The sequence below is a fragment of the Danio rerio genome, chromosome 2 (assembly GCF_052040795.2).
Source record: "Danio rerio strain M-AB ecotype USA chromosome 2, GRCz13ab, whole genome shotgun sequence".
NCBI classification, from domain to species: domain Eukaryota; kingdom Metazoa; phylum Chordata; class Actinopteri; order Cypriniformes; family Danionidae; genus Danio; species Danio rerio.
The window spans coordinates 10647501-10673974 of NC_141022.1; the positions used below are offsets into that span (position 1 = coordinate 10647501).

Consider the following 26474-nt stretch of genomic DNA (forward strand, 5'->3'; position numbering starts at 1 on the left):
GCTGTACACACATACATTTCAGAAGCTGTGTGAATGGCATTACCAACCTATACCAGGGAATGTTTGAAATATAACCGTCATGTCTGTTGTCTAAGATTCATCAGTATCATCAGGTGTGCACTTTCTTCTTGAGCTTGAATGTTAAAATTAAAGAGTTAAAGAGTTGTCAGTCACTGCAATGGCCCTCCGCCAATTTGAGTTTGAGATTTGACTGGAGAGATTTGTAAAAGTAGGCCTTTTTAGTATGTATTTTATGTTTTCTATGCTGCATTTTAAAGACTATGGGCTCTAACATACACCCAGCACAATGAGGCGCCTGGTATGACACAAGTCAAGTGTTTCTTAATAGTTTCAGCCAGCAAATTTATTTGCGTCCATCTGTGCTCACATGGGGATAAAATATATTCAAATGCATTTTTGCCATGCAACACTGAATAATTGAATTATTTTGTTATTTAAACAACAGTAATATACATCAATATATAATAATTTAGTAATATACACTTATAGGTGGGTCCCCAATGTGCATTCACTCTGTTTGTTACATACATCAGCACACAAATATTTCATATATTCAAAATGAAAGGATTAGAAAGTATTCCTGCTTATCCTGAGATGGTCTGCTCATGCATTTTAAACATGCAGATCCATTTCCTTTCTGAAGCTGTATTTGCGATTGCAAATTCCACCATGTAAATAGCGAATCCACCATTTTGTGAGTGCAAATGCAACCTTTTTAGGGTTTAGGGTCATAGTCCCCAGCAACCCTTTAAATTTAGGCTTATAGTCCCCAGCAACCCTTTAAATTTAGGGTTATAGTCCCCAGCAACCCTTTAAATTTAGGGTTATAGTCCCCAGCAACCTATTACCCCAGCAACCTTTTAAGTTTAGGGTTAGAGTACCAACAACCCATTACCCCAGCAACGCTTTAAGTTAAGGGTTAGAATCCCCAGCCACCCTTTAAGTTTAGGGTTAGAGTCCATAGATATATACACTAGATATCGCATAGGGACCCTCAGCATGCGTCAATAGCGCCGCCACATTGGTACAGTGCTCCCAGGACAAATGTCATTCAACCGCACTAGTCAAGACAGTCTTATTACGTAAAGAAGTGGGACTTTAGCGCTGTCTATGGGTGTAGTAACGAGCAAACAAAGAAAACAAAGCACAAAGGCAGAACATTTCATAGGTAATATTAAGTTTTTTTTCTGTTTTTGAATGTTCTGAACTTTTGTGCTAATCAGGTTACGTTATTGATGATGACAGTCACTTACTGCATTCACCATAAGGCAAAGCAGCTCCAACTCGCACTAAACACTCGGCTTATGCTAGTTTTGTTGAATAAAATCAGCAAACAATGCAAAAGAAATATGACAACGAGATGCTGCGCTGCCAGAAACTTGTATTATTGTCGGCTAACGCTAGTGAAAGAGTCATTCGGGGGATTCATTCACAAACTAATCGCTCTCTCCGTCAGTATGAGAAGTGAAAGCAGGAGAGGAGGTGTGTTTCAGGACACGGATTAGATTAAATTTAACAGGGAGGGTGAATAGTACATTTCTGTACACACAAACACAAGCTTTTTGTCAGGAATGCCCGTGCGTTCACTGATCCATCAATGTAGAAAAGTGATGTAAAATTATAATTTTCTTAATTAGAAAAAAAAAATTACACACTAACATCCAGGAAAACTCCTGATCTTAGATATATGTGTATATGTGTATATCTCTGGCTTTGGATGGCCACAGTCCTCCACTGTACCTTGGTCCCGCATTCATTTCAAGGGAGCGCTACCCTGTAGCAAGATGGCGGCGCTATTGACAAATTCCGTCCAATAGACAACTATAGGCCAGGCGACATCTAGTGTATATATCTATGGTTAGAGTCCCCAGCAAGACATTTCCCCAGCAACCCTATAAGTTTAGGGTTAGAATCCCCAGCAACCCATTACCCCAGCAACTCTTTAAGTAGGATTAGAGTCCCCAGGAACCCATTATCCCTGCAACCGTTTAAGTTTATGGTTAGAGTCCCCAGCAACTCTTTAATTAGGATTAGAGTCCCCAGCAACCCATTACCCCAGCAACCCTTTAAATTTAGGGTCAGAGACCCCAGCAAACCAGCAATCATGACAAAGACATTTAGTCATTCTTCCGTCGTCTGTCACCTACTATTCAGAATTGTTATATTCTCAATTTATTCTACTTACCTCATTTTTAAACAATGACTTGTTTGCTTCATTTATTGCGTCCTGTACTCTGGTTCTACAATTTAGAATAAAAGTATTTAGTAAAAAGGAATAAAGGCCTTTAACTAGAAGGCCTCACTCTCACTGACATTTCATCTAACTGATCGATCCCCTAGTTTCTGGCCATGTTTAACTCTCATAAACCAAGGCCAATTACTTTATCCAATTAACCAATATCACATGTCTTTGTACTGTGGGAAAAACCAGAGCACCAGGAGGAAACACCGTGCGAATACTGGGAGAACATGCAAACTCCACACATTTCCGCTCCTCCTAGAAACTCTCTTCTTATTTAATTACCAGAGGTATGAAGTAGACTGTGAATAACAGATGTTTTGTTGTTTACAAAGTCAGGAAAATAATAGTTTGCATCTAACACTCTATCATCATTACCTGTGACTAATTATTTTTCCAGTTGAATATTCAGCTATCTCTCAAATAAATTGTCACCTTTGAATTATAAGGTTCTATCTGACATTTTTGTCAAAATTGAGTTATTCACTTATTCTTATTTAATGACAACTTATTTACATTATGGGATGTTTTTGTATAAGTTGTTTACATTTTAATACTTAAAAAAAAAAAATGTTTGCTATGGAAAGCAACAACTTTGAAACTCAATATCTCAAAATCATTCAGAACGCAGATAAAACCTTATAATTCCAAGGTGACGAAATGTGAAGAGGGTTGTTGTTATTTTGGAAATTTAAACCTCTTATCAGACTTATCAGAGTTAAATGCAGGTACTCAAACTGCACTGTCAGGTTCCAGTTGTGCAGTTACTGTAACTAATCTTTTTTTAAACATAGATAACCAGAAATGCTGTCCAACCTGTCAGGACATACACGAGTAGACTGAACAGTATCTCTATGCTAAATTCCCTTTGTTGTTTGTGTGAATTAAGAAAGAGTGTTTAACCGCAGGCTGATGTTTGTTCAGTTTGAAATGATCCCTGTCTTGTCCCTTTCTCAGGACAATACATATACAGTTGAAGTCAAAATTTTTACCCACCCTTTGAATTTTATTTATTTTTTTATGTTTCCCAAATGCTGTTTAACAGAGCAAGGGAATTTTCACAGTATGTCTGATAATGTTTTTTCTTTTAGAGAAAGTCTTATTTGCTTTATGTTGGCTAGAATAAAAGCAGTTTAATTTTTTTATGAACTATTTTAAGGACAAAATTATCAGCCCCTTTAGGTTATCTTTTTCAACTGTCTACAAAACAAACCATCGTTATACAATAACTTGCCTTAATACCCTATGCTGTTAACCTAATTATCCTAGTTAAACATTTAAATGTCACTTTAAGCTGTATAGAAGTGTCTTGAAAATATTTAGTATTATTTAGTAATATTAATATTTAGAAATGTGTTGAAAAAAAATCTGCTCTCCGCTAAACAGAAATTGGGAAAAAAAAGTAAACAGAGGGGCTATTAATTTTGACTTCAACTGTGTGTGTGTGTGTGTGTGTGTGTGTATGTGTGTGTGTGTATGTATATATATATATATATATATATATATATATATATATATATATATATATATATATATATATATATATATATATATATATCCCAAAATAAGTCATTAATGCTTCCAGTTTTAAAAGAGTATCCCAACAAAAAAATTAGAAAAGTCATTTAATTATATTTTCAAGAGTTCACACTTAGATATGCTTAGCATTATAGCAGGTTTGGCATGCTGTCCTGGGAGAGAACCCTGAGCTCGGAGATATTTGAGCCCAGGGCTCCCGCCCGGTCAATAAGCATATCAGAGGATCCGAGATCAGGAAGGTCTCGATAGTTCCCCCTTTTGAAAGGGGAGAAAAAGGAGGAGATGGGGTGGAAGGGGGGATTCTTCCGAAATGAAGATAAAGGAAAAAGGTTAGAAAGTGATCCATTTATAGTAGGCTAGGATCACTCGGATTGGATTATTACTGATTACAATTGAGTGGCCAGCTGTGCTCAATCATATCACGTGCTCCTGAAACTTCATTTAAAATCACTTGGTCTTAAAAAAACTAAAATTAATAAATCCTTAAAAGTTAATGAAAATGAGTACACGAGAAGATATGTCCAAAATGTAAAGATAAAACTATATTGTAAACCTCATTTGACGTTATATATACAATTAGAGATCCCCCTACATCACCCACCCCACTAAAAAGTTACATTTGTTTAGTGTCTGGCTTTAAGAGGTATATTAAATGTGAAAAACTTTAACATAAAAAAAAGATTTCTAGCAAGTACAGGCAATTTGTAAAACTATTATAAGGTCCACCAAGTTGGCCCAATGAAGGTGTCCACTGGTGGATGAAGATTCACTGCGTGTTCGGCCTTTCCAGTGCACAATGTTGTTTCAGTTTAACTTTACCTCAAATCAGACTCCAATTTTAATATGAGGTGGTTTAGAATATTAATATATTTATCTTTCATTTTATTGGACTCCAATCATATAACATTAGGTGGATTATATTAATATATAATTTAGATGAATGTTTGAACCTTTTCTCTTTTCTTTTGTAACTATTACATTTGTTCATTCGGTTGCTCATGTCGCTCAGAGGAATCGCCTCGGCTGGTGGCATCCCTCGTGGTCACACTCTCGTCAGTCTTGATTAATAAACAGAGGTAATTGACTAAAACTTTTAGATGGCTGCTCCTATGCTTGTTGATTCTTAGGTATTTTTGATTAGTCCCCTTAGTTGTACACCCTTGAGTTAAAGGTAATATTATTTCTAATCAGAGGTCAAGGCCATTATAATAAATATAACTGATTATTGTTCTCTATAATTATTTTAGTTTAGCCAAGCTCATGGTTTTCCATGTTCACTTAGGGTGCTTTCACACCTGCCTTATTTAGTTCGACTGAATCGCACCAGAGTTCGTTTTCCCTTTTGGTGCGGTTCGTTTGGGCAGGTGAGAATGCAGCAATCGTACTCGAGTGCGCACCAAAAGCGGACCAAATAAGCGTATCAAGACTCGGTACACTTTCAAACGAACCCTGGAGCAGTTCGTTTATGGGGAGAATATGATCCGTACTAAAATAGGTCCAACCGCAAAAAGTACTGCACCTTTTGGACTAATCCAGCTGCCGTAGGCCGATGCGCTGTGCATTATGGGATATAGGGGAAAAATATTTGTTGACAGCGCTTTACCAACAGAGAGAGAGAGGGGAAAACATTACCTGATGGATCGTTGGTAATATTTCCGCAAGATGACCATGTTGCAGTTTAGCTAAATTAATTCACACCTCCTCCTGAAGTGACGAGCGATGCATTAAAACACTGTTTTCCAGCCGCGGCTGCGCTTCATTCTCGAAATGTATAGTTTGTTTAAAGCAGGCATACAATCAGTCAACGCAGTCGTCCTTCAAAATATACATAGTATGGAGCATGAGAGCTCTATACTTGTAACCCGGGGAGTGACACTGACAACAGAGGTGCGGATCCACATGCAGGTTTAATAGCAAGGTCATGTGAGCAGTGGTCAATACAGGGGCAAACAGATGTATACAGGCAATCCAAAAACGTAGTCAAAGTAACCGGCAAGAGGTCAGATGGTAGGCGGCAGGCAGGGATAAACAGACTAACAAGGCGAGGGTATAAACACGGAAAAACTATACTAAGTAAACGCTTTGTAATGTCACTAGATGTTAACAAGACTCAGCAACTGGAATGAGTGTATGTGGTGCTTAAATAGTGTGTGTAATCAGTCCTTGACAATCCTTCGGTGTGTGTGTAATCAGTCAGGATTCAGAACATGTGTGTGTGTGTGAGCGGAGTGCATGTATGAAGTTGTAGTCCATGAAATGGCTGTTTTGTAGTCCATTAGTGATATTGCATGTTTTCCAACGATCTAAGGAGTAAAGATGGCTGGTGATCGTGACAGAGCCCCCTCTCTAAGGAGCAGCTTCCAGACGCTCCTAATACAGTTCAGGCGAGAGGTGGAGCGGAGGCGGTACAGGGGGAGGGATGGAGGGCCAGGACCATGCAGTGGAGGTGTACCTGGAGCATGGAGTTGTGGAGGACCTGGAGTGCGGAGCTGCAGAAGATTTGGATTGTGGAGTTGGGGAAGATCTGTAGCATAGAGCTGCCTGGAGAGTGGAGCTGCGGAGAGAATGGAGCATGGAGCTGCGGAGGGCCTGGATCGTGGAGCTGAGAAAGGCCTGGAGGTTGGAGTTGCGGAAGGCCTGGAGCTGTAGAGGGCCTGGAGCATGGAGCTGCGGAGGGCCTGGAAAGTGGGACTGTGGAGAAGCTGGAGCATGTAGCTGCAGAAGGCCTGGAGAGTGGAGCTGTGGAGGGCCTGGAGCATGGAGCTGCAGAGGGCCTGGAAAATGGAGTTGTGGAGGAACTGGAGCATATAGCTGCAGAACGCCTGGAGAGTGGAGCTGCGGAGGGCCTGGAGCATGGAGCTTCGGAAGGCCTGAAGAGTGGAGCTGTGGTATGTCTGGAGGTTTGGGTTCAGCAGGCATAGACGTGTCATACACCCACAGTGGGTCAGGAGGCTTAGATTCAAGATGCACTGGCAGTTCATTAAACTCCAGTGGGTCAGGAGGCTTAGGTTCATGAAGTACCGGCAATGTATTCAACCCCAGAGGGTCAGGTGTTTTTGGCTCAAAAGGTACTGGCAGTTCTTTCAACCCCAGTGGAAATAAAGAAAGAAAGAAAATAAAAAGAAGAGACATCAAACTCGGGATGAAAACTTTGTGAACCGATCGCTTTATTTTTCTCTCTCACCACACTTAAAGGGGAAACCCACACCGTCACTTCCAGCTCAAAACTCTTAAAGGGGAAGAATAACAAGAACAACTCGTGAATTCTGTCGTATGTATAAATGTATGCGTCACATACTGATGATTTGCATGTTGATTCTAATCGGGAGCCGTTTATGTTTCGTTTAGTGATACTGTGTTGTGTAGTTTACCATGGTTTGTGTTTTCTGTCATTTCAAAATGCCACTTTATTTTTACTTTGTGACACTTAATCAATCAGTGTTAGTGGGACAGTACAGGACACGTCATTTAAACAGCACAAGATACCATCAGACAACGAGGGTATTAGATCACATTCTTTTAAATGATCAGTCCAGGAGGTGGCGCTGTAACAGTATTAGTTCAAAGACTTTAAAAGTAAATAAAATAGATTAAAATTATTGTTTCAAAGCTGTCCAAATGGGATTGTTTTAATGTATCAGCTGCCGACCGGAAGTTCTTAGCATTCTCCCTGCGCATACACGCAAAGCATAATGTGGGATTTTGCATTCTAAGAACAAGGTCTATACGCGTTATTACTGGTTCTTGATCACATTTGATGATGATTGATGATCACAGAGAGTTGAACAGATCTTTTAATCCCTGCTTTGCGCACATCCTGTCTTGTTAATATGTAATACGCGGCTGTCAGTCAATTTGGTGGGTTGGGAAACCGCACTCCTACGTCACGTTGAGGTGGGCCTCAAAATGGAAGGAATTTGGATGCTATTTTAACTTCAGGAAATAAAAAAGAAGACTTAGGCCCAATATCCCTTACCCCTACCCCTCGTTTTGCGCGTGCCCGTGAAGGGGTAGTGGTGTCCCAATTCTCTTTAGCTCGAAGGCAGAGCCAAGGGCAAGGGGTATACACCCCTTCAAACGAAGATTTTTCAGGACCACACTTTCTCACCTAGGGAGAGAAAAAATTCCCAGAATTCACCAGCCACAGCTGCACCCGGAGATCCACAAATTAGCATTTTTTGTCATTAGTATGAATTTTTACAACAAACAAACACATGTTTTGACATATTTATAACCACGTTTGTGTTTTACCATCATGCTTTAAAAAAAAAACGCTATAATGAAGCTAAATTTTGCAATCTATAATCCCCAATAATAACTTCTGTACAGCAGTCCCACAACATTCTGACACTCGATGACACTGGAATACCTTGTCAGAAAGTTTAGTGGCTGTCAATGAGCTTTTTACAGTGTCTGCTATAATGTTAATGCTGTTTTTGGTGTGTTTACATTGATGAATATGGCCACTGTGTAAATGCACAGTATAACGAGCTTATTGCCACATTAGATCGTTATAATAACATAATATACACCTTCAGTCATTTCCTGAAGATTAATATCAAAAAATAGCACAACTGGATTCACTACAGCAGTTGCCAATGTCTGATCTCTTATTAAGCAAGAGATGGCGATGACGTATGATGACATGTGCGGGTGTTGTAGTGCTGTCCCAATTCTTAGGGGTAAATTTTGAAGCTCTTCCTCTTAACCCTCGGTTGAAAGGGCCAAAGGGAAGGGGAACGGGTAGGGGTAAAAAAAAGAATTGGGATTGGGCCTTATTTTGTTTATCTCTCCACAATATGACTGTGGACACACTATACCTACATACAGTTCTGTCCATCATAGGTGCCCTTTAACATCATGCAAAAAAAATCACTTATACTAACAAATATCCCTTACCATTTTGAACCACCTTACTTAACAGTTACAGTACACATGGATTTGGAACAGTCACATTGATGCTTCCAGTTTAGAGATTCTGATACATGTCGAAGGTGACATGTCAATATAAAAATGACCATTGTAATATGATTTTATAAACTCTTAAGTCAATTTGAGTTCTAAAAAACACTATTTAAACTATGATTTAAAATAAATATATATATGGACTATATATGTTTTAGTCCACTATATATGGACTAAATAATATATATATATATATATATATATATATATATATATATATATATATATATATATATATATATATATATATATATATATATATATATATATATTTATAATATATATATATATATATTAGTCCATTTATTAATCCGGGGTCACCACAGCGGAATGAACCGCCAACTTATCCAACACGTTTTAACACAGCAGTTGCCCTTCCAGCCGCAACCCATCTCTGGGAAACATCTATACACACTCATTCACACACACACACACACCTAACACGCCTACCCAATTCACCTGTACCACATGTCTTTGGACTGTGGGGAAACCGGAGCACCCGGAGGAAACCCATGCGAATGCAGGGAGAACATGCAAACTCCACACAAAAATGCCAACTGAGCCAAGGCTCGAACCAGCGACCCAGCGACCTTCTTGTGAGGCGACAGCACTACCTACTGCGCCACTGCTTCGCCCCGTAGAATGTTGAGGAAATAATTGAATTTATTTCCATATATAAATGGACTATATATTTTCATGTTCTTGGTTCAATTTAACCCTCTAATTTTATAGTTAATAGATGCAGAATAAAAAAGGTATTTAATTATGTTAGTTAATCTTAGTTTTCACTTCCATAAAACCATCATTTACATTATAATATATATTTCTTTTACAGATGCTTTGATCAAAAGTTTTAATGCATTATATGTTTGTTTGTTTTTTTCTTTTAGGGAGAGTCATTGGTGTTGAAAATAACTATTAAATTGTTTTAAAATAGTGTAAATGATGTGTTTTTATCTTTAATGTGAGAAGGATTGATGTTACAGTTTGAATTTTATTGCTTATAAAACGTTTTTTATTATGGAATTTTGGTTATTCGCATTGAATTCAATGAGATTTAGATTAATCCGTGGCATAAAAGCTCAGGGTTGGAAAATGTATTTTAAAATAAAATACTAAAATATCAAATATCTTAACAAAATGCAGCAGTCACAACTTCAAAATTACATACAATATATATTTTAGAAATAATAAAACATACTTTTAGGTGGGAGCATGACCTCGATCTAGACGCATGACTCTTTGAAGTAATCATGTTTGACAGCAACAGATCGTCACATTGGAATTATATGTTTTTTTCTGCGTTCTCAATGATTTTGAGTATTGAGCTTCAAAGTTTTTGCATTCCATAGCAAACAGTATGTGTGTAGCATTTGTTTTTTAAATAAAAAGTTTTGAAATGTAAACAACTCATGAAAAAAACATCCCATAATGTAAATAAGATGTCATTTAATAAGAATGTCAACAACTCAATTTGACAAAAATGTCAGATAGAACCTTTTAATTGTAAGGTTTTTTTCTGCCTAAGTCAGGCACAAGTCTGACATATGACATCTCCTAGAGGAAGGTTATAGTTTTAAAGTTACCAGCAGTTTAGTTTGTTAATGACACATAATTGTGTTCTAATTTAGTTTATAACCCTACTTGGTTTGCACAAATTTGGGAGCATGAAATTGCAGTATCAAAAGTGATGCTTCCTGCTTTATTGTCAATTGCAAAAACATAAAATAAATCAGATTTTATTACCTTTTGGAGCTTGAAAGGGTTTGACCAGTGTTATTTTGAGTCAGTGCTATTTGTCAGAGCTCATTTCCCCAGTACATTTAGCAAACGGCTCATTTTCACAGTCTCGTCAGTGCTCTAATTTCCACTCAGCATCTTCAAAATTAGTATTTTGATTGCCGGTGACCACCATTGATTGACAGTAGTGCTTATATTGCTCTGCATTTAAGCCATTTTAAGTTTTACTGTTCTTTTTTTTTGATATCTCTTGTAATGAGTGAGCCAAAAAATAATAATAATAAAATATGGAGACATGCTGGCCTTTGCGTGTCAAACACTGCCATCTTGAGGAATAAAGAATTAATTGCTCTGATTGAATCATCAAACATTTAATTATTTTTTAAAAACAATTACATTTTATTCCTTCATTTAAAAAAAAAATGCTGGGTTCTTTTAACTCAACGTTAGGTGAAATATGGACAAACTGAAAAACTGGGTTAATAAATGTACATAAATGTAAATTAACCCAATGGTTGGGTTTGTTCATATTTGACCCAATGCAATTTTGACCAAAAACAAAGCATTATTATATTATGAATATATTAATTAATTATGAATTAATTAATCAATTCATTCATTCATTTAATCATTCATTCGTTAATCAATTCATTCATTCATTCATTCATTCATCCATTAATCCATCAATTCACTCATTTATTCATTCATTCATTCATTCATTAATCAGTTCATTAATTCATTCATTTATTCATTAATCAATTCATTCATTCATTCATTCATCAATTCATTCATTCATTAATCTATCAATTCATTCATTCATTCATTCATTAATCAATTCATTCATTCAGTCATTCATTTATTCATTCATTCATTAATCAATTCATTCATTCATTCATTCATTCATTCATTAATCCATTCATTCATTAATCAATTCATTCATTCATTAATCAATTCATTCATTCATTCATTCATTCATTCATTAATCAATTCATTCATTCATTCATTCATTCATTCATTAATCAATTCATTCATTCATTAATCAATTCATTCATTCATTCATTTATTCATTAATCAATTCATTCATTCATTCATTCATTCATTCATTCATTAATCAATTCATTCATTCATTCATTAACCCATCAATTCATTCATTCATTCATTCATTCATTCAATCATTCATACATTCATGAATCAATTCATTTATTCATTCATTCATTAATTTTCAACCGCTTTTTCGGGGCTGGGTTGCAGAGGCAGCAGTCTTAGGAGAGACACAGTCCCTCCATCGCGTCCTGGGTCTTCCCAGAGGCCTCCTTTCGGTTAGACATGCCTGGAACGCCTTCCTAGGTAGGCGTCCAGGTGGCATCCGAAACAGATACTCGAGCCACCCCAGCTGACCTCTCTTGATGTGGAGGAGAAACGGCTTTACTCCAAGCTCCTCACCCTATCTATAAGGGTGTGCCCTGCCACTCTTTGAAGGAAACTCATTTCGGCCACTTGTATTTGAGATCTCGTTCTTTGGATCATGACTCAAAGCTCATGACCATAGGTGAGAGTAGGAACAAAGATTGACTGGTAAATCGAGTGCTTTGCCTTTCAGCTCAGCTCCTACTTTACCACAACAGACCGGTACATCGACCGCATTACTGCTGCTGCTGCACCAATCCGCCTGTCAATCTCAAGTTTCATTCTTTCCTCACTCATGAACAAAACCCCAAGATACTTGAACTCTTCCACCTGGGGTAACGACTTTCTTCCAACTTGGAGATGGCAAACCACCTTTTTTTCGATGGAGCACCATGGCCTCTGACTTGGAGGTGCTGTTTCTCATGCCAACTACGTCACAAAAACCGCTCCAGTGCATGCTAAAGGTCCATGTTCGATGAAGCCAACAGAACATCATTATCTGCAAATAACAGGGCACCACAAGATTTCATTACGAATATATATCTTATCTTTTATTATTTACATTATATTATTGAATATATATATATATATATATATATATATATATATATATATATATATATATATATATATATATATATATATATATATATACACAGCAAAATATGGGAACCCAAAACAACTCTATGGGAGTTAATTTCAACACTTTGAAAGTGTCTCATGGGGTCCACTCAAAACAAAGTTAAATCAACACTTTCAAAAGGGTTGGCACATTGACACCGAAGTAAGGGTTAATTTTAACTCTGGGCAGAGTTAAAAAATGTAACTATATTTAACACCGCCTGGTGTAATATATTTATTTTATTCAACTCTCTTGAGTGTAAATATGGTAAAAAGGTCAAATAGACTGTAAATTATAAAATAAAAAACATTTTATTTGAAAACATTCACCACTTCAACAATTCATTCAGTTTTTAAAATGCAACAATGTCAAATATGCTTTAAATCTTTTATTAGTACAGACAGTATCAACAAGATATGTATGACCAGTGCTCAAAAAGGCTGTTTGAGTCATTTGGTCCAAACTTGATGTTTCATCAGAGCAATTTGAAAGTTCAATATATCGTCACTCATAGTTTACTTCTGAACTCATAGTTTTCTTGTGAAATTACATTTTAAACAACTTGGCGTGCAAATCTTTCACTTCGGGTGTTTCCTTGGTCCTCCATATCAAACACAGCAGTTTAAATGAAGGTATAAATGCTGTAAACTTGTGTGAAAACAAACTGGAGCTAGGAAATCTCATCAAGCATGTCCTGTGAATGAAGTGCTTCCCAGCCACAGGATGACCTTTTTATCCATGACGATGTAGTAGCTGCTGATCGCTCGTCTGGTGGTTCTTGATGCACGGATATAGGGTGAAGCTCATCTAAGAACTCTTCAAGACTCCAGCATGACTAAGAAAAATGTTTAAAAACAAATTGCAATCAAATTCTATTATATATTTAAAAGAACATTTAAAGTAAATAAAACATTCAAGAAATCTAAACTCACCTTTTGAAAATCTTCATGATGATCCACAACTTGACTCTCCCAGCTGGTTGATGTGACAGGATATGGAAAAGTAGAAAAAACACATATATCACTGTTGGATCTCCAAAAACAATTAGTTTAACCACTATGGCTAGAACTGGAAAAACAGGCAGCTGTCTGTCCAGAATCCTGAATTTAACACAACACTTGGAGCAAAATTTAGAGGAGCTTAAAATCTTTTATATCATTTAGTGATGCTGACTTCCCCAAAATATTGGCCACAGTGTAAAAAATATTCATAAACTTACAGTTTTCTGTAAGCGTGTGCGCGTGTGTGTGTGTTTGTGTGTGTGTGTGTGCATGCGTGTTTCTTTACCAGTTAGGCCCTTTCAAGTCCAGTATTGACGCCACCTTTCCTGGAGTCCAGCAGATGTTTCAGGTCCAAATATAATCTAAAATATTAGGATAAGCAGAAGAGGAAAAGTGCAAAGCACAAAGCAAAGAGCAAAACATTATTTAAGTGAGTTCACCCACAATACAAAACTTATCACCTTCATGTCATTCGTTATTCTTTAATGCTCTAATACCCTCTCAGCTAGTGAAACAAATACAGAACTTTATCAAACATACCTTCATTATTATCACCACATATGACCAAGAAGGTGTGCTTGGTCATTTCACCAACTCTGGAAATACACCATCCGTCTCTAATCAGCCAATCGTCACAGGGTCTTGTGTTATTGTATGGAAAACTGTAGCTGTTAAAAAAACAACAAAAAATTAGTATCTAACACATATGCATAACCTTCAGATTAAAAAAGAGAGATGAACATCACAAAGTATGCCTCACACTTTTTCAGATATCTTTTGATTCAGATGTTGATTATTGATAATAAATCTACAAATCAAACCTGTATCATCATTAGGCTGCTCAAATATGAATCAGTTGATTAATTTTACAGACAGGTGGCTGTTTACAACGCACTAAATTGTCTTTAAGTTTAGCCTATAGTTTTAAGCACAATATCATGCGGGAGAAAAAGCTTGACTAAGATGTTCCTGACTACAGAAATAGCCTAACTTACAAACGTCAGACAGCCCGAGTTGGGAAAAGTCATTTTCGGGGGATACAGAGTTGATTTGCGGGAGAGATGAGTACCTGAAGAGCGGTGGGGCGAGTTGCGCACGACGTACCTTAAGAACGGTGGGGGTGACTTGCGCACGACGTAACGTTACCTGAAGAGCTGGGAGGGATGCGGTGGAGAGGGGTGTGCAAAGTGTTTAATGACCGGGCGGGAGACGCTCGATTTCCGGGAGATTATCATTCATTTGCGGGCATCTACTTGGGCATCTGGGAATCTCTGTGCATTTGCGGGATAACGTTAACGTTAGTCCCGCAACTTCCGGGAGACTTCTGTAACGTTTAATGTCTGAGTGCAAACGCGGTCATTTAAAGACATTAATGTTAACATTCCGACTTTAATGGTTGTCAACACTTAATATAATTCAAGCGTACGTTGTCATGCGAGTCTATGGACTAACGGTATATGGACGGCCACGAATGAACTAGTTTAAAAGGGCCGCGGTGTTTAAAATAACCAAATTAACATACACGAATAACAAACAATCATATGTTTTAGTCAGGAAGCCTTTTAAAAGTAAGCATATGTTCATTTACTCACCAGATATGTTTTAGAAACTCTCCAGAGCGTATGGAAACCGTTAGCATCCGGGCAGAGTAGGCTAGGCTGCTCCGGGGATTCCCTCGCTAGTTTGCTTTGAATTAAAGGAGAAGTGTCGATTTTATTTTACAGATGGGTAACAACGCACAAAATGGCATTAAGCGTGACAGAAATGTGTTAAACATGTACATTTGATGTTTTTATGCACTATGAATGCGTGAGCACATATAAAAACATTCTTGAAAAGAAGTCAATAGTAATGCAGTTAAGCTAGATACACAAACGACCATGAATGAACCGCAGAAGATTAAAATTGTCACTCCATTCTAAAGTTATTAACTCAACAATATGTTTACAACTGTATTTCCTTAAAGAAAGTCAGTAAAATACCAACATTTAGGTAGTTTGACTCACCAGTTGCTGTTCTAAACCTGGAAAATGGCGTCTGGAAAATTCTTCAGTGACTGGGGCTGCATGAATTCCCGGATGTTGGAAATAACACCACCAAGTGTTGAAAAGTTAACTCCTTGATTTCGCACTGAATAAAATCAATTCTAACTCTTATTATATTCATTTATCAAAATATAACTCTTTAACGTCAACACTTTACTCTGAAATGCTTCAACACCGAAAATTTAACTCTGATGAATTTGCTGTGTATATATATATATATACACACACACACACACACACACATTTATATATACATATATATATATATATATATATATATATATATATATATATATATATATATATATATATATATATATATATATATATATATTTATATTTACATATATATATAAATGTTTGTGTGTGTGTGTGTGTGTGTGTGTGTATGTATATATATGTATATATATATATATATATATATATATATATATATATATATATATATATATATATATATATATATATATATATATATATATATATATATATATATAATGAATAGATTGAGGATCACTGATTTAAATGAAGGGGAGGGTAGTAAATGATGTGCATCATGTACCAAATATGTCTGAACATTACCACAATAATGATATATACAATGAAATGGCCTTTATCCATTTATCAGCTCCCCAGGAAATCAGCCATTAGCCCAGTCAGAAGACTGTGGCTCTGTCAGGAGCGAAAATAGCCTGTATTTGGTGTCTGGCCAGAACCTGGTCTCCGAGTTTGTAGGCTGCAGGGGAAGGCAGGGCCAGGAGCTGTTGAGTTGTCGTACTCCTGCACACAGAGGAGAATTGTGGAGCTTGTCCTTCTCACCGCGAGGCTGATCGCTGCATAAGGCAGTCTGTGTGCTCTGTGTGTGCTTCAGCTTTCTCAATCACACCCAAGCCATGTGTTTGCCAAGTCTTATTTGCACTGATGTAAAGGTATTTACCTTCAAATGAATTTTAACCTCTTTTTTTTTTCTTTGACTTTGACATTTCGTTGATTTTTTTCACAGTGCTTCTACCACCTGCTGTTGAATAAATAGTGTTTTTGATTGTGAAAGCAGAACTGTATTGTAGATAGGATTACAACACAATTTCACATCCTTGTTCCATCCGGCTGTATGTGTGTATGTGTGTGTGCCACTGGGAGTGGCTCAGGTTGGCTTCTTATTGAGCTTTACTAAAAACTACAGTGCCAACGTTTAAAGTGAATCACCGTCTTTCATTAAAAATGTACTAAAACTATTGAACAGAAACCATTTTGGAGAATTTTGAAAAACGTTTTTCACTTTAGTGGTGATTATTGTAATGCAAACATTCAATATCTGCACTATAGGATACTGTAACTTCTAGTACCTTCTTGAAAAAAAAAACTAAACTAAGTATTTTTAACAAGGAGGTAGCCTATTTTTGCTTAGTTTTGAATGTATTTAGCTCTTTTTATGTTTTGATTTACTAAAAGGGGCAGATTTTGGAATTTTTTTTTTTCTGTTCTGTCTCTGTTATTATTATTCCATACGTTAATATAACTGAATAGTCTCATGTGTTTGATATTTCAGCTAACGTTGTGTTAATGAAGCTGTATTTTTACAACGCAGAGCAGAAATTTGGTAGAGACTGCATATCATATTAACGGGCAGCGTTGTCTGACAAGAGAAGCAAAAATTATGCAAGTGGTGATTCGACGCCGTGACGCAACGTATATGCTAATTAGCGCGTGACATCATGTAGAGCCATTTAGCAACTTTTCGAGCAGGTATTTAGCTACTTTACGTGGAAGGCTTTTGGAAACGTTGCAAAGACAGCAATGGCACCGATAAAATGAGTTTAACTGGGGTGAGTGAAGATTACTGATCCGTGAGAGCTGGTGACCGTTAATTTTAATACGTGGATTCTCGATGCATGATACTGAATGTGTGTATGAATATGTATGAGTGCTAAGAGTTGCTGTCGTTTTCTCACTGTAAAAGGCAGATTTGCTTTGTAATGTCAAGTATGAACATTATTGTTAATGTTAGACGAAGTCTAATAATCTTTTAAAGGCATTCCAGATCAATTGTAAATGAATTGACGAGTTACTGGTTTATTCTGAGAACTAAATTATTAAAATAATTTTAAACGGTTGCTTTACTGTGTTTTTAAAAAGTTTCATTTTTAAAATCGAAATTAAATTGTCTTAACGTTAGTGTTATTTGGCAGCTATATATTTTTTATATTTGTAAAAAAAAACATTAATGTTCTAATTTTTTGTTTAGTAATTACTTTATTTTTTGAAAGTATTAAAATTAATAACTTTATTCATCAATAACTGATTGATCTGAACCGACAGTGAATACACATTACAAAAGGATTATACACTTTTAAAGTTTTGGTTGATTAAAAGTAACATTATTTATAAAACATGTTTGTTTTTAGCACAAGTAAACATACCCTAATGATTTGTGAAGATTAGGTGACAATGAAGACTGTATAGTAATGCTAAAAATATATATTTTTCTTTTCCCCAGAAATAGAGCTTTTACTGGGTTATTATTTAAATTTAACAGTTATGCAGCAATGGTGGACATGCTTTATTTGTTCTTTTGTGATTTATTCAAATTTATCTTTCTGAATCTGACGCTTTTATTTGATTTAAAAAAAAAAAGTATATTCATTCATTCATTTTCTTTTTGGCTTAGTCCCTTTATTAATCTGGGGTTGCCACAGCGGAATGAACCACCAACTTATTCAGCATATGTTTTACGCAGCAGATGCCCTTCCAGCTGTAACCCATCACTGGGAACCATCCATACACACTCATTCACATACACTACGGACAGTTTAGCTATACCACATATCTTTGGACTGTGGGGGAAACACCCTTATGCCAAAAGTTGTAAACTTAAAATACATTTTTTTTTGTCTTAGTGTTATTTGGCAGTTCCTTTTTTTATGTTTTTAAATATTCACCAATGTTTAAGTTGTTTATGTTTATAAATACTTTATTTTTTTGAAAGTGTTAAAATTGATAACTTTAAGTATTATCTCGTTGATCTAAACCGACAGTGAAGAAAAAGTATTACAAAAGGATTAAATTTTCAATGAATGGGGTTCTTTTAAAGTTTCTGGTCATTAAAAGAACATTAAATATAAAACATGTTTGTTTTTAGCACAAATTAACATACCTCAATGATTTCTGAAGATGAAGTGACAATGAAGACTGTATGGTGATACTGAAAATATATATTTTTTCTTTTCTCAGCGATAGTGCTTTTCCTGGATTTTAAATTAAATTGAACAGTTATGCAGCAATGGTGGACATAATATATGCTTTATTTGTTCATTTGTGATTTATTCAAATTTATCTTTCTGAATCTGACATTTTTATTTGATTAAAAAAATGTATATTTATTCATTCATTTTCTTTTCGGTTTAGTCCCTTTAATAATCTGGAGTTGGCACAGCGGAATGAACCACTAACTTATCCAGCATATGTTTTATGCAACGGATGCCCTTCCAGCTGTAACCCATCACTGGGAAACATCCTTACACATTCATTCACACACATACAGATACACTATGGACAGTGTAGCTATACCACATATCTTTGGACTGTGGGGGGAAACACCGTTACAGCAAAAGTTGAATACTTACAATCAAAAAATATTTGTCTCAGTATTATTTGCCAGTTCCTTTTTTATATTTTTATTATCCACTAATGTTTAAATTGTTTAGGAATACTTTATTTTTTGAAAGTGGTAAAATTAGTAACTTTATTTAGGATTAACTGGTTGATTTGAACAGACAGTGAAGACCTGTAAAGTATTACAAAAGGTTTATAAGGTGTTCTTTTAATGTGTATGTTCATCACAAGAACATCAGTTAAAAAAAAATTAGTTTCCAGAATTTAACATGCTGTGATGAATTGGGTAGGCTGAATTGTCCGTAGTGTATGAGTGTGAATGAGTGTGTGTGGATTTTTCCCAGAGATGGGTTGCGGCTGGAAGGGCATCCGCTGTGTAAAAACGTGCTGGATAAGTTGGCGGTTCATTCCACTGTGGCTACCCAGGATTAATAAAAGGGACTAGGCCGAAAAGACAATGAATAAATCAACATGCCGTGATGATTTCTGAAGATCAAGTGATAATCAAGACTGTAGTGATACTGAAAATAATTTTTGTTTCTTCTCAGAAATAATTGACATTTTAAATATATTTTAAAAAAGAATGTTTTTTTTTTTTTATTGTAACCGCGTTTCACAGCTTGTAATGTATTTTTAATTACATTAAACAATTATAAAGAATCGATACACATAAAATACTTTTTAAGAAGTTGAACAGTTTTAAATAATAGTCTTCACAGTGCCGCAATGGGTAGCATGGTCTTCTCACAGAAAGAAGGTCGCTGGTTCGAGCCTCGGCTGGGTCAGTTGGCATTTCTGTGTGGAGTTTGAATGTTCTCCCCGTGTTCGTGTGGAATTCCTCCGGGTGCTCCGGTTTCCCCCAAAGTCCAAAGACATGTGGTACAGGTGAATTGGGTAAGCTAAATTGGCCGTTGTGTATGAGTGTGTATGGTTGTTTCCCAGTGATGGGTTGCAGCTGAAAAGGCATCCGCTGCGTAAAACATGCTGGATAAGTTGTTCATTCTGCTGTGGCGACCCCAGATTAGTAAAGCCGATAAGAAAATGAATGATGAATATATGAAATATAAGTTTAGATGTTTCCTAATACTATGTCTAATGTTGTCATTCTGCTCTCTGTGACGTCTTTCTCTCTATTAGACTAAACAGGGGCACTCGTCCCTGTCCTCTGTCTCTGGCTCAGCAGAGGCCTCCAGTATCTCCACCTCATCCCGACTGAAGTATGCCTCTCTGGGGGTGCTGGTGTTCCAGACCACCTCCTTGGTGCTGACAATGCGTTATTCCCGTACCTTGCACACAGAAGAACCCCTCTACTTGGCATCATCTGCTGTGGTGTGTGCTGAACTTCTTAAGATTGTTGCTTGCATTCTGCTTGTCTTCAGAGATCACAGTGAGTTTGTGTTTTTATGCGTCATTGAGCTGAAAACTTTTAATGTTTGAGAAAAGCGATGTCTGTAATGAAGAGTTACAAGTACAGCTGTGAGCCTGGATCACAAAACCAGTCATACAGTAAGTGTCCATTTTTGGAAATTGAGATTTATACGTCACCTGAAAGCTCAACAAATCATCTTTTCTACGATGTTTGTTTGTTAGTATAGGACAGTGTCGTTGAAAAATCTAGAATCTGACGTGTTAAAAAAATCGAAATCCAAATATTGAGAAAATCCTTTTTAAAATTAACAAAATGCATATTATTAATCAAAAATGAGGTTTTGATAAAGGACAATATGCCTTTATTCAACATGATCTTTACTTATTATTGTAATGATTTTTGGGATCAAATAAAAATAAATAATTTTGACTCACACCGTGTGTTTTTGACTATTCTCAAAGCTGTGCAGCAAGACGGGTTTTATGGTCCAGATTCACATTACTACAATTTTGCTACCCCATATAGGGCTGCTCAATATATCATTTCCGCACTGATATCGCAAATCTTCAATAGTCACATCACAGGATCTACAATCTCAGATTGGGATCATATTCCCAAGTTCATACACACAAGTTCTAAACGCATGATTTGTGGAGTCCGTACAAAGTTTAACTCTAACAGTGTGAACTAGTGATTCAATCATTTTAAACGAATCTTAAATATGACTCGGGAACTACGAGTCCTCTTAGGGAGTGATTCGTTCATCCGCGCGTGCGCACATTTGTGCAGGTAGTATCGTTAATTTCAAGTCTTCATCACATTGGCAGAAGCCAATCATAAGCGTTTAGAGCCGGAAAAAGAATTTAACCGTTCATCTCTCGAGTCCTCGGGTTTGAGTCATTCTGTCACGTGAACAACGAACGATCATGGCTCCTATCGGCTTAGACTTTTGCATTGATTCAAATTAAATGTAACTGTTAGTGTAATGTGAATAAACCACTGACATTTGAAGACATGAAGAGGTGAGCTGAGCAAAGAGGCAACAATGCCTTTATAGACAAAAGAGCAGTTAAACATTGAATTATTATTTTCTCCTTATATTCTATTTATGACTTATTTGTCGTGTGATCAACCTTTTGGGCTAGTTGTAGATGTGTTTGGAAGCAATTCGTAACATTTTAATAATATTTTGGCAAATTGAACCAATTGAACCAAATGAACGAAATGACTCGAAAAAAGATTCGTTCATCTTGATGATCCGAATCAGTAAAATGATCCGAACTTCCCATCACTAGTGTGAACGATTTTTTTGGGATGTGTTATTGAGGCCTGTGATTTCAAGCGAAATAAACCATTTAGGCACAAGAAATTATAAAATTTGTTTATTATTTATACAATGAAAACTGTTCAATGTTATTTAACATTTGGTTATCGAATTTCTGTTGCCCAATACTGTTAGACTCCACAGAAAATCATAAAAAGCAGTTAATTTCATTATTACCTGTGCTTTATATGTAAATACCTTTATATAATTTAGTATATTTTATGCAAATGCACATTCCAATCATCCCAAAATCATCCTAATCAATGTAAAACTATGATTGTTTTACAAATGAAGTCATCTTGTGAAATAATTTGCAATTTGGAAATTAATTCCCCTTTTTTATGTTACAGTCAGTGGTGTAGCGGACGGGCCCCTAGGGTCATAAGGGTGCCCCGCGCCCCCCTTATCCCCCACACCCTCCGAGCGTTATTTCCGACTTCACCAGGGGGCCCAGTCAATAATCCGTGCAGGGGGGCCCCCGCATTTTGCATTACGCCACTGGTCACAGTCTTACTCCAAAATGGATTAAATTAATTTATTTCCTCAACATTCTACACACAATACCCCATAATGACAATGTGAAACAAGATTTTTTTGAAATTGTTGAAATTTATGAAAAATAAAAAGCCTGAAAGAACTCAAATGTACAGAAGTATTCACAGCCTTTGCTCAGCACTTTGTTGATGCACCTTTAGCAGCAATTACAGCCTCAAGTCTTTTTGAATATGATGCCAAAAGCTTGTCACACCTGTCTTTGGGAATTTTTGCTCATTCCTCTTTGCAGTACCTCTCAAGCTCTGTCAGGTTGAATAGAAAGTGACAGTGACGGCCTTTTTCAGATCTCTCCAGAGATGCTCAATATGATTTAGTCTGGGCTCTGGCTGGGCCACTCAAGCACATTCCCATAGTTGTTGTGAAGCCACTCCATTGATATTTTGGTGGTGTGCTTTGGGTCATTGTCCTGCAGCAAGATGAACCGTCGCCCCAGTCTGCGGTCAAAAGCAATCTGAAGCACCTAACTAGTCTTCCAGATCTGCTGCTGGAAAACATCACAGCATGATGCTGCCACCACCATGCTTCACTGTAGGGATGGTGTTAGCCTGGTGATGAGCGGTGTCTGGTTTTCTCCAAACGTAACGCCTGGCATTCACTCCAAAGAATTAAATTTTAGTCTCATCAGACCAGATAATTTTGTTTCGTTATGGTCTGAGAGTCCTTCAGATGCCTTTTGGCAAATTCCAGAACGGGAGTGGTTCTGTCTGGCTACTCTGCCATACAGGTCTGATTGGTGGATTGCTGCACAGATGATTGTCCTTCTGTAAGGTTCTCCTCTCTCCATAGAAGAACGCTGGAGCTCAGACAAAGTGATCATTGGGTTATTGATCACCTCCCTGACTGAGGCCCTTCTCTCCCGATCACTCAGCTTAGATGGCCAGCCAGCTCTAGGAAGAGTACTGGTGGTTCAAAACATCTTCCACTTATGAATGATGGAGGCCACTGTGCTCACTGGAACTTTCAGAGCAGCAGAAATTTTTCTGTCCTCTTTCCCAATCTTGTGCCTCGAGACAATCCTGCCTCGGAGGTCTACAGACAATTCCTTTGTCTTCATGCTTGGTTTGTGCCTTGGCATGCACTGTCTACCCTGGGACCTTATATAGACAGGTGTATGCCTCTTCAAATCATGTCAAATAAACTTATTTACCACAGGTGAACTCCAATTAAGCTGCTGAAGCATCTCAAGAATGATCAGTGGAAACAGAACAAACCTGACTTCAATTAAGAGCTTCACAGCAAAGGCTGTGAATACTTCTGCACATGTGATTTTTCAGGGATTTTATTGTAATAAATTTGCAACAATTTCAGTAATTTTTTCTCATTGTCATTATGGGATATTGTATGTAGAATTGAGGAAATAAATGAATTTAATCTATTTAGGAATAAGGCTGTAACATTAAAAAAAATGTGGAAAAAGAGAAGCGCTATGAATACTTTCCAGATACACTGTATATAAATCGTGAAGAAGCATCATGGCAATGTACGTAAACATTCGTAAGAGATTGAATCTATGGAGAGACCACTCTGGTGAAAAAAACAGGGCCCAGAATAACATGAGCACCTAAAGATATACTGAACATCTCAGTAAAGTGAAAACATCCTAAAATGGTTGAAGTTAAAACAAGAACACCTAGAGGTGGGTAGGTGGAAAACTGTTTAAAGATTGTTAAGAAGACAGGCACTTTAGATTTGTTCTGGAGAGAGACTGAGATGGGTTTGCTCCAGTCTGTCTCTGCTTTTTTGGAAAACATTCCAATAAAGTAGGCTATATTCTTCTGATATTCAAAACCTCCAGACTAAGTTTGATTTATTAAGAGAAAATCCAGGAGCCATGACAATCGCAGAAAAACAAAATATTGCAATGTCAGCTTTTATTTTGCAATATTGTGCAGGCCTAATATACAGTTTGAATTTTTTTTAAGGACTTGGCAAAATACATTTTATTTATTTAAAATTTAAAACATGAGAGAAAACATATAATTATTCCTTACAACTGTTTAATAGTTTATTATTATTATTGTTATTACTTGAGAAGTATGTTCTACTGTATAGTGGTAATTTTATTTATTTATTTGACATGGACATCACAATTACATTGGACAACCAAATGCGTTTGTTTAAGTGTTTTAGCAAACTTGCTAATTCTCAACACCTGTCCACAAGAGGCTTGAAAAAATTGACAAAATGGAAATAAAATGAAAACATACAAAACATCATGTCATGTTCCGATGAAGGGAAAAAGGAGCGAGGACCCAAGTGCAGAGTAAATAGGATTTTATTAAATAATAAAAATAAAATAAAATACAAAATAAACAACCCCGAGGGGGAAAACACTAATAAAACAAATAAACAAACAAACTTGACTGGGCAGGCACGACAAGGCAAGGCTGGACACAGAAGGACAGGTAAAGATGGACAACATGTGGTGACGAACTCGCACAGGACAGCAGACATAAGGGGTTTATAAACTGTAGGAAATTAACACAAAAACAGATGAACATAATTAACTAATAATGGGTTAACAAGGAGGGTGGGACTAGACAATAGACGGGAGAGCGCATGACACAGAGAGACGTCACAAGCCATGCGCTCACATAAAACAGGACAAGAACATGCAGCCAATGAGAGAACTCATTAACCGCATGTTCATGACAACAAAACACAACACTGAAGCACACGACAAAAGCACGTGACCACAATGTAAACATCGAGCCACGTGCTTTGACAAAAGACGCAAGACACGAGCACACGATAGATAAACATCTTACCGTGCGCTCACACGTAAGCAACGTGCATGCTTCATCTCAGCGCCAACCAAAACTAAAACCAACTAGACGGAGGCGCCGAGAATAAAGCAGCGCGATGCTGACAGAACAAACACAAACACTAGTACAAGAGCGCGCGCAGCCACATCAAGCGGCAGTGCGCACACTCTGCGTACACCCACGACGGCGCGCGCACACACAGAGACAGAAACAGGACCAGACATGGGTAGTGTCCGAGCTCTGCCACCAAAACAAGAATTTACAAGACCAGAGTGGCAGAACCCTGACACATCATAACTCTTTACATAAAATTACTGAAGGCAAAAGCAAAGGCGACTTGATCCAACAAACTAACAGTAGTATTATTTGTGCAAACACTGCGGTTTTTTTTTAAACACTATTTAGATTACTTTTTGATTTTAAGCTAACAGGTAAATCATTCCACAGTTGGGCTCCCTTTACTGAGAAGACAGATTGACCAAATGAGGTCTCACTTGTAAAAAATAAATCCGTAAAATTTACGGTAAAAAAACGGCAGCTGTGGTTGTCAGTACTTTACCGTTAAAAACACGGTACAAACCGTAAAAGTAATTTCTAATTTTTACGGTAACCTACCGTATTTGATAAATTTATAGAGGTAAAATCTCTGTATTTTGAATGACTAACATCTACACATCTTTTGTTACATAGCTATATATTAAGGAAACATACCGTTAACCAGGTTACGGATTTGTACTGTAGCATTTTTACAGTTTTTTACAGCTGAAATCACGGCCATTTTTTACAGTCTAATAAGTCTGTGTTACAATTTATATTAAAAAATATCCATTTTAAGTTATAAAACTATTATAATAGCTGAAAATGCTTGGGGTTTTGTGTGTACACACAGGGTTTTTCTCAATTTAATCTGTTAAATGCTTGTGAAGTGACTCTCTGGGCAGCATAGGGAAGTTTTGCATCACTGCATAAGATGATTGTCTAATATCCAGTGCTGTGTGTGTCAGGTTTCAGTGTTCGTTCACTGAATCTGGTGTTGAAGGAGGAAATAATCAACAGACCTCTGTTAACTCTGAAGCTGGCAATTCCCTCAGGAATCTACACCCTGCAAAACAACCTTCTCTACGTGGCTCTGTCAAACCTAGACGCAGCTACTTACCAGGTGAGATAGCACAGGACCAAAACAACCTTCCAGTTCATTTGAAATGTGTGCTCCACTAAGAAAGGTATTTACCATAGTTAGAATTGAGTTATTTTCAGAATTTTTTTTCTA

At 36.8% G+C, this 26474-nt stretch overlaps 1 protein-coding gene and 1 long non-coding RNA gene across 6 annotated transcripts in view; one reads left to right on the forward strand and one right to left on the reverse strand.

Annotated features, from left to right (window-relative positions):
- The window catches only part of slc35a3b (solute carrier family 35 member A3b), a 63370-nt gene that overhangs the window by 5554 nt on the left and 31342 nt on the right, over positions 1 to 26474 (forward strand). For 2 of the 5 annotated variants that reach the window (XM_087239421.1, XM_087239423.1), the window contains exons 1-3: positions 17336 to 17405; positions 20329 to 20578; positions 26209 to 26363. In XM_087239421.1, the coding sequence (XP_087095547.1) occupies positions 17391 to 17405; positions 20329 to 20578; positions 26209 to 26363 (420 nt within the window). In that variant the 5' untranslated portion in view covers positions 17336 to 17390. 5 annotated transcript variants of the gene reach the window in all.
- Positions 12826 to 15588, reverse strand: LOC147846214 (uncharacterized). The gene is made up of 6 exons (XR_015478254.1): positions 15541 to 15588; positions 15127 to 15220; positions 14075 to 14202; positions 13821 to 13896; positions 13466 to 13508; positions 12826 to 13368 (listed from the first exon to the last, which is right to left on the reverse strand). It is a non-coding gene; the product is annotated as an uncharacterized LOC147846214 (long non-coding RNA).